Below are 10,190 nucleotides of genomic sequence, written 5' to 3'. Positions count from 1 at the left end.
ACTTTAATATGTAACTATTAAACTTACTTCATCATTTTGGAACCTTTCCCTAAGCTAGTATAAAGTTTTATCTGTCATATATTTGCTCTATTATGTGTGTGCATGTGTGTGTATACCCAGTTTACAAAACAAAACAAATCTCAAGAATACAGTTAGCAATCAATGAACCAATAATGTTGGAATATGGCCTTCCTGCCTTAAGTCATTTTAAAAAGGTCCATCCTTCTTTGCTGCCAGACCTATGATAGGCCCCAGGAACTTACTTTCAGAGCTGAATCGCAATTATGACCCAGGAAATTTTCTTACTTAAAGTTGCCTTGATTAATTAGTTCCTCTGAAACTTGTTTAGGAATGAGGCAAATAATTTCTTTCAAGTTTAGTAATTGCTGGAATCTGAGTGCCTTAATCAATCTCAATGATGCCTAAGGCATCTTATTAGAAAGGGGATCAGTAACGATGTTGGGCCTTGCAGCCCAGTCTCACACTGGCAAACGTAGTTTGTTTGCTGTAATGGTTTCTCTGAAGAGTTAAAGGCTGATTCCTCAGGCTTCAAACTCCTACAGCATTTTTTTGCATTACAGAAATGTTAGAAGCAAAAACTACCTTAGAGATGATCTGGGCTGAACCCTTTCTTTGTCAAGTGAGGAAACAAAGAAGTGGAATGGAGAATGTATCTACTCAAGGTCATGGAGTTAGAGGCACCACAACCCTGGCAAGAACCTGGTCCTCCTGATACTTAGTACAATTACCCTCCATAATGTGGGTGGGCCTTAAATCAGTTGAAGGTTTGAATAGAATAGAGGCTGATCTTCCCTGATCAAGAGAGAATTCTGCAGCAACTAAAGACAGCATTGGCTTTTGCTGGGTCTTCGGCTTGATGGTCTTTGGACTTGAATTGTAACATCAACTCTCGCCTGAGTCTCCAGCCTGCCAGCTCCCTGTGCAGGTTTTGGACTCGCTGTCCTTCATAATCTTATGAGTCAATGCCTTAACATAAATCTCATTGTATATATACACACACATCCTTTCGGTTTTGTTTCTCTGAGGACCCTGCTTAATACAAGCACCACAATTGTGTAACTGCTATTGTTATCATTCCCACTCTCTATATGTGGTCACAAAAGCTCAGAGAGGTTATGTAAGTTGCTCAGGTTCACACAGCTATTAAATAATATAGTTGCAATATGAACCCATGTTTGGTTCTAAGTCCTATGCTCTTATCCAATATTCAATATACTGTCTCTTTGGAGCTGCATGGGAATAGGATTTCTCAAACGGCAGTTGGAGTCTTATTAATGGGAAATTAAATCAGTTTAGTAGGTCATGACCAGCATTGTTTAGAAAGAAAAAAAAACACACACACGATAGAATAAAGTAAGAGTCATCAAACTTTTTTATAGAGGACCATATAGTAAATATTTTAGAATTTGCTGGCATACTGTCCCCCTGACAGCCATCCAACTCTGCTCTTGAACCCCCAAAGCAGCAGGGACAAGCCATAGAGCTGTGGTTCTGGCTTACATATATTTTCACCACAGAAAAGATCTGGATACATTCTGTTGTAATGACTGGGATGGGATGCTACAGGCATCTAATGAGTAGAGTCTAGGATGAGACTAAACATTCTCCAATACAAAGGACAGTACCCACAACAAAGTGTCATCCTGTCCAAACTGTCCACAGCATTGCTGTGGAGAATCTCTGATGTGAAGATGGCTGTATTCCAATAGGAATTTTGTTATGGACACTGAAATTTGAACTCCAAATTATTTTCATGGGTCATGCAATATCATTCTGCTTTTCAGTTTTTTTAACCATTTAAAAATGTAAAACCCATTCTTACAAACGGGGGCTGGGCTGGATTTGGCCCACAGCCTATAGTTTGGCAATCCCTGAAATTTAGTAATAAACAAGTATTGAAGGTAGTAAAACTAAGTATATTTTGTGGAACTTTTCTTTCCTGTATGCACGAGTATGTCTTACTGATGATCATATATAGATATATATATATATATATATATATATATATATATATATATATATTACTTAGGATGTGTTTGAAACATATAATTCTTCTCTAAGTATGAATTGGGTTATGAAATCCCTCTGGGTTGTTCTCCTTAATTAGATTCTCTTAAGGAATTGTGGGTTGAGACTCTACAGGAAGCACCTTTACATGAAGACAAGACTGTACAAAGAACAGAACTCATTTTGGCTCAATTCAATCAAGACAGAACTGTGAGGACTTTCATGTGGTATTGTCCGATGATAAGTCCAAGCCTTAAGCAAATGTTCTATGAATGGACACTTTGTCCTGATGGGACTATCCTGCTGTTGTCCACAAAGTAAGCCGCTCATAGACTCGGGGGAATCTATGTTGTAGCTCCAAGTTATCCTCAGAATTACACATCTTTCTCATTATCTCCAAGCTCTAATAAAGTCCCAATAGAAGTTGCAGCCTGGCTTCAAATATGCTAGTTAATGAAACCAGGGGTTACTTGGGTTTTGTATATACACATTGAAAAACACATGCCTGGATAAAGGTACCATCACCATCCAACCTTGCATTTTCAGTTATTTCCTTAGGACAATCTCCAAGAGAAAGAGCCAGTAATCGTGCTTCTGTCATTAAAAGAGGTTGGCATGGCTCAGGGGTTGAGCATCTACCTATGAACCAGGAGGTCATGGTTCAATTCATGGTCAGGACACATGTCTGGGTTGTGGGCTCAATCCCCAGTGTGGGGCATGCAGTGTGAGAAGCAAAATTAAATTGACTGTGAGTTAGAACTATAATATTGGAATATTGCATAGAAAAGATCACATACAGGACTTAATGAATCTACACTAGTTGACTAAATGAATGAATGATTGGAGAGATGAACAAAGAAAGGAATGTCAACCAGCCCCAAACACTTGCAAGTGGCCTAGAATCTTGGAAATCCACACAATTAGTCTGTCCATTTAGAATCCTCCCCTAATTGCCTTTCTAGATAAGAATTTGGGCCCAACAAGTCTTCCTCTTAGCGACAGTCCTGTGGATGGCATCTTTGACCTCCTTGTTCCTCAAGCTATAAATAAATGGGTTTAACATGGGGATCACTGCTGTGTAAAACACGGACACCACTTTATTGAGATCTAAGGAGAAACTTGCACTAGGTCGTACATAGATAAAGAAAAGAGTTCCATACAGGATGGAGACGGCTGTCAGGTGAGAAGAGCAGGTGGAAAAGGCTTTGCTCCTCCCATCGGCAGAGTGGATCTTCAGGATGGCAGTGAGGATGTAAATGTAGGAGACCACGATAGTCAGACCACTGAAGACTCCCACAGCTCCAGCCACGACGAAAATGACCAACTTAGTGAGCTCAGTATCCGCACATGCAAGGGAAAGCAGGGGGAACACATCACAGAAGAAATGATTGATGACATTGGGGCCACAAAATGGGAGACGAAATGTGTTTGTTGTATGAGTCATGGTGTTCATAAACCCGATGACATAGGGACCAACCACCAGCTGGATACAGAGTCTCTGAGACATGGCAACTGAGTACAATAGTGGGTTGCAGATGGCTACATAGCGGTCATAGGCCATGGACGCCAAGAGAAGACACTCTGCTGCAACTAAGAACCCAAAGAACCACTGCTGCAAAGCACACCCCAAGAAAGAGATGACTTTCCTCTTCACAAAGAAGTCAGTGAGCATCTTAGGGCTCACGACTGAGGAGAAGCAGATGTCCACAAAGGACAAGTGGCTGAGGAAAAAGTACATAGGTGTGTGAAGGCGGTTATCGATCCGTATCAGAACAACCATACCCAAATTGCCTGTTAGGTTGATGATGTAGAAACTCAGAAAGAGCAGGAAGAGAATGACCTGCAATTGGGGGTTGTAATTCAAACCTGTGAAAATGAACTCAGTGATCCTTGTGTAGTTTTCATTGGCCATTGAATGGTTGTGATTTCCACTAGAAGAGCAGAGAAGTCACAGCAGATTTGGTAAACATATCTTCAAAAATAAGACCCAGAAACTGAAAGAGTGTTAAGAGTGACATGAGTTAGTTACATGTTGCTGCTGGGGATGCAAAATGAAATATAGACCAGAGCAAAAGGTCAGCCCTGCAGCTATAATATTTAAGACTCTGTAGAAGTCATCAATACAAAGGAGAAAAAAATAAAAGCCCATAAATAAGAGCAGCTTGCTCAAGGTACTCTCAGTTGACCAACTGAGCCTAGGTGGTTCCCCAATAGATATCTATTAACTCCCACTTTAGTGAACATCAAATGAGTTTACCATATGGCCACACACCAGGTGAAATGATACAGGAGAGTGGAAGTGAGGCAAACTGGAGGAGGAATGAGCAGCCACTCATATTTAGGCCATTTCCTTTGCATTTTGTGATCATAACCTAAGATTAAATGCATTTTATCCAACTGCTCTGACATCCACTTCCTTTCATCCCAGGAGAGTTATTTTTATTCTTCTGCAAAGCAAAAATAATAATAGTAAACCAACCTTGTAAATGGTTGTGAGGATTAAATGAGAAAACACATCCAAAGCATTTAGCAGTTTTTTTAGTTTTGTTTTATTTTTTTGTGTTTTTTTTTATTGCTAAAAGTATTACAAAGGGTATTACATATGTGTCCTTTTTTCCCCCGCCTTTGACAATCCCCTGGCCTCCCCTACCCCCCAGTGTCTTGCATTTAGCAGTTTTATTGAGCATCTAAAGAAGTGCAAAATAATTGCTAGTATTTTTACCTTACATACTCTTTTCAATAAATCTGCAAGATAAATGTCATTATCTCATCTTATATAAGAGGAAAATTGAAGCTCAATCCACATGTATAATGCTAGTGACTGGCAGAGGTGGGCTTTGAAACGCCTGTCAAAATGGTCTGTACTCTTCCCTTTCTCACACTAAAATGTTTATGTCTTTACAATTCCTTTCATTTTAAAAAGGATCCAAAACTCATTCCAATATGAATACAGGATAATGCATTCTGGTTTCTTATTTCTTGTGTTGAGTTTACAGCCAGTGGCCATTAGAGGGAAGCCCATAAGATCTTAGAAAGTGCTGAGTTTAGGTATCACCTTTATGGCAACAGTACAGAGAAGAAATTTGGAAAAGAGCCTATATTCTCCCATTTCTGTATCTCCTAAGATTCTTATGTCACCTATTATAAGGGTAACCTTGATTAAGTCAGCTAATCTCTATGAACCTTAAATGCTTCATTCATTTAATTTAGTTAAAACTATTATTGTTTTTGATCACTGAGAATCCTCACCCACATAGAATAAGAAAATAAATGTACAGGTGCTCATAAAGCTACTTATACTTTACTTTTTAAAAAAGTATGAGTCCAGGAATATCAGAGTCCAACATTAGACTTAGACTAGACACTTTTCCTTCCATTTTCCAGTTTGAAATTTATTATTTGAGTAGCAACACCTCCTCTGAAGCTAAAAATACCATTTACATTATATCCTTGGCATTGGGGAATTAAAGAGAAAGATTAAACGGCCAGTCAAACTGTTTACTCATCACATTCACCTCTTGCTTCAACCTCTTCAAGAGTCTATAAGCTCCTCCAGGATCAGTCACACTCTATTTCTGTCTTCCACTTGACAGTTGCCTGAAGCTCCTCAACTCTTTTCTATTAATCTTGGTTTCTACACATACCCAAGCCGTCTGCCCCTCTATGCACATTTTAGTTTCTCAGTTTCTCTTTTTTCATTTGGTGCTTAGAATAGAATATAGTTCTCCATACAGGTCAAACCACAGAGTTGGGGCCACAATTGGCTCTCATGTTCAGAGCACTGGAATAATACCAACACGTCCTATGTTAGTCTTCCTTTAGCAAAGAAATTACCCTGTTGTTTTAGACAGGGGTGGAGTAAATTCAGAACTATCTTTTCCCCTTACCCTGTTGCTAAAATATCTAATTTCATATTTAGTTTGATCTAGTTTCCGAACTTAAATTTATCTCTACATAAATGCCCTCATCTTAGGTCTTGCTCAACATCCAACAAAGATGAGGATCATGCTGATCCTGGCCATGAACCAAATATATAATTTATTTTTAAATTTACTTAAAATAATCTATGCTCCTTTGAACTTATTAAAAATCAAGTAGTATGAAGAACAGAAGATGATTTAGAAGATCTCAACTTACATTCTAATAGGTTCCTTCCCTCTTCTTTCAAGATGACAAGAACTAAAGTAAAAATGAACCAAATTTCTCTGGTTTCATCCCTTCCCTTAACATGGGAATGGGGCAGAATTTTCAATGGTCGTTTGATTTTATTCTTTCTCTTCTTCCAAAAAGAAAATATGGATGACTTCAGTATAAAATATATTCAGTCTTCATTGGTTAGATAAAAGTTCCTTGAAAAGTTGCATCATTTCTTTCTGTGTTATTGTTATTGAAAATGCTCTGTCCCCAAAGCATGTCATATCTTGGGAATGAGGCCACTAAGGGAAAGTGCAATTAAAGTTTTGCTTCATAGCCTAAGTGAGTCCAATGAGATCTGTTTTGTGATCATTTAAAGCAGGGGTCCTCAAACTACGGCCCGCGGGCCACATGCAAATACAAATATTGTATTTGTTCCCATTTAGTTTTTTTACTTCAAAATAAGATATGTGCAGTGTGCATAGGAATTTGTTCATAGTTTTTTTTTTTAAACTATAGTCTGGCCCTCCAACGGTCTGAGGGACAGTGAAAAAAGTTTGAGGACCCCTGATTTAAAGTTTGTTTAAAAAGTTTGAGGACCCCTGATTTAAAGTTTGTTTCTAACTGGATATAGACTTTCTACTACCTCTAGTTATGTGCTAAACAAGGAAACTCTATGGAATCCTTTGCAAGTTAAACTACAGACATGGTAGTACCCCTCTCTCTTCTGCATTAATGTCTTGGAAACAAGTGCTAAGAATGAAAATTGGACTTTCCTCAGATGTACTACTTACTACATGTTGACAAAGAAATAATTTTTCAGAAATATGTCCAAAAAATGTGAAGAGTTTAACTATTGTAAGCTGGAACTAGAAAAGAAAAACTTCTGATAATGTATTAATTTGTCCTTAGAATTTAGCAATTACATCTGAACTGTTAGCCTATGGCAATAGAAAATACATTTTTTATTTCCAAGACATATGCTTCACTTCCAAGTCAAAACAGAGTCAATATGGAAATTTGAATTTTGGTTCTAGCCTGGGTAAGAAAAAAAAAATCACAAGTCTTTCAGCATGAAATACAATTCCTTACTCCAGAGATTTGTTGGTTTGTTTTGTTTTCTTATTAATTTCTAAACATGCTGCTGTAATCTTTTTTATTAAATTAATTGGGGTGGCATTGGTTAATAAGATTATATAGATTTCAGGTATACATTTCTATGATACATCATCTGTATATTGGATGGTGTGCCCACCACCCAAAGTCAAATTGCCTTCTGTCACCATATATTTGACCCCCTTTACCTTTCACTACTACTCCCCACTCCCTTCCCTCTGATAACCACCAGACTATTGTCTACATTTGTGAGTTTTTCTTATTTGTTCATTTGTTGCTTTTAGTTTTATATCCCACATATGAGTGAAATCATATGGTTATGAACTTTTTCTGACTTATTTTGCTCAGCATGAGATTTTCAAGATCTATCCATGTTGTCACAAATGACAATATTTCATCTCTTCTATGGCTGTGTAGTATTCCATTGTATATATGTACCACATCTTCTTTATCCAATCATCTATCAAAGGACACTGTTTGTTTCCATGTCTTAGCCACTGAGAGCCCAAAAATAAGCCCACATGTATGTATATGAACAAATAATTTTCAACAAAGGAGACAAAAACAATGGAGAAAAGAAAGCCTCTTCAATAAATGGTGCTGGGAAAATTGGAAAGCTACATGCAAAAGAAGGAAGCTAAACTACTATTAGTAGTATGTAATACTACTCTCCAAATACAAAAGTTAACTCAAAATGGATCAAAGAATTACATATAATACCTGAAACAATAAATTACTTAGAAGAAAACATAGGTACCAAATTTATGGACCTTGGTCTTAGAGAGGATTTTATGAATTTGACCCCATAGGTAAAGAAAATAAAGGCAAAAATAAATGAGTGGGGCTATATCAAATCAAAAAGCTTAAGCACAGCAACAGAAACCACAAATAAAAAAAGGCAACAAACTAAATTGGAGAAGATTATTTGCAAACAATAGCTCTGACAAATATATATAAAGAACTCATACAACTTAACACCAAAGAAACAAACTGTCCAATGAAAAATGGGCAGGGTGCCCTAACCGGTTTGGCTCAGTGGATAGAGCGTTGGCCTGTGGACTGATGGGTCCCAGGTTCAATTCCAGTCAAGGGCATGTACCTTGGTTGTGGGCACATCCCCAATTGGGGGTGTGCAGGAGGCAGCTGATGGATGTTTCTCTCTCATTGATGTTTCTATCTTTCTATCCCTCTCCCTTCTTCTCTGTAAAAAATAAATAAAATATATTTTTTTAAAAAGAAAGAAAAATGGGCAGGGTGTCCGGGCCTGTGTTTCCAGTAATTAAAGCATCAGCCCAAAAATAGAAGGATTGCAGGTTTAATTACCCATCAATGACATATACCTGGGGTGCAGGTTCCATCCCTAGCTCTAGTCAGGGTTTGTGCAAGAGGCAACCAATCAATGTGTCTCTCTCACATCTACATTTCTCTCACTCTCACTCTCTAACTCTCCACCTCCATCCCTCCCTTTTACTCTCTCTAAAAATCAGTGGAAAAAACATCCTTGGGTGAGGATGAACAAAAACAAGGGGGCAGAGGATGTGAATAGACATTTCTTCCAAGAAGACACACAAAATGTCCAACAGATATATAAGATGCTCAACTTCACCAGCTATTAAAGAAATGCTCATCAAAATTTCGATGAGATACCACCTGTCAGAATGGCTATTATCAACTATACAAGTAATAACAAGTGTAAGAAAGGTTGTAGAGAAACCTCTCATTCACTCCTGGTGTGGATGTAAATTGGTACAACCATTATGGAGAACAGTATGTAGGCTCATTAAAAAAATCTTATTTTGGGCTTCTACCTGAAAATTTGGAAACATTTTATTCACAAAGATATATGCTGTATTAATTTAAAGCAATTTTTTCTATAAAAGCTTAAGTTTCTATAACTTTCTGTTGAATCAATATGAAAGAACTTTTTATTGAGGTATAATGGACATATAACATTATATTAGTTTCAGGTATACAACATAATACTTCCATATTTGTATATATTGCAAAATGATTACCACAATAAGTCTAATTGACATCCATCTCTATGCATAATTACAAAATACTTTTTTCTTGTGATAAGGACTTTTAAGATTTACTCAGCCACTTTAAAATATGTAATACAATATTATTAACTGTAGTCATTTATTTCACCCCTGAAAACTCTTTAGATGCTGTACTTTAGTTATTTATTCCTTATTAATAATACTAGTAGCCCGGTGCACAAAATTCGTGCACTGGGGTTGGGGGGGGGGCCCTCAGTCTGGCCTGCACCCTCTCCAATCTGAGACCCCTCAGGGAATGTCTGACTGCCTGTTTATGCCCACACTTTTAACAGATAACAGCTCCATTGTTGTTTCTTTCTTCTCATGCTTAAAACCATTGGAATTAGTAGGTATTCAAAGTGTGTATATATTTTGGGGAGACACCCTGTATATCTCTAGTCAGTGGTGAAAGAAATCAACAGTAGATTTGGAACCCCCAGACAGGGAACCTCGCTCACTCCCCACATATCTCCCCACTTCACTTTCCACCTTCTTGGGCAGCAGGAGAATCAATGTTTTCTCTCATTAATTCAGAAAAGCATGTCCTGTCACCCGCTGCTTGGCAGGAGTGCGCTAAGCCCCAAGCAAGCGAGGCTCAGTCGGGGCAGCCTTCGCTCATGGGTGCTGGCATCCAAAGTGCACATTCCTCCTCTGCAGTCACTCCGACTATCCCACTGTCTCACTGAGAGGATGGAATTCCTCTCCGCCTCTGGGTTCTTGATCTTGAACCCTGACCGAAGGCACCTCAGAGAGGGCCCCCGTGCCCATGAGGTGTCTCTGTCTGCACCTGCTCCTGCCTCAGCACCTGCATTAACCCCACAGAGGTGATCTCGTCGCTGCACTGGCCTCCTCCGGGAACAGGGCATCACC

At 38.4% G+C, this 10,190-nt stretch overlaps 1 protein-coding gene across 1 annotated transcript; it reads right to left on the bottom strand.

Annotated features, from left to right (window-relative positions):
* Positions 1–2,986: 2,986 nt before the first annotated feature.
* On the bottom strand, positions 2,987–3,940 carry LOC102423898 (olfactory receptor 1009-like). The gene has a single exon (XM_006092050.1). It carries the CDS (start codon positions 3,938–3,940, stop codon positions 2,987–2,989), a length of 954 nt encoding a protein of 317 aa, XP_006092112.1.
* Between the last annotated feature and the right edge of the window lie 6,250 nt (positions 3,941–10,190).

The sequence above is a fragment of the Myotis lucifugus genome, unplaced genomic scaffold (assembly GCF_000147115.1).
Source record: "Myotis lucifugus unplaced genomic scaffold, Myoluc2.0 scaffold_97, whole genome shotgun sequence".
Lineage (NCBI taxonomy): Eukaryota > Metazoa > Chordata > Mammalia > Chiroptera > Vespertilionidae > Myotis > Myotis lucifugus.
The sequence above is the reverse complement of the archived record's forward strand: the minus strand, read 5'-3'. Positions and strand labels throughout refer to the sequence as shown.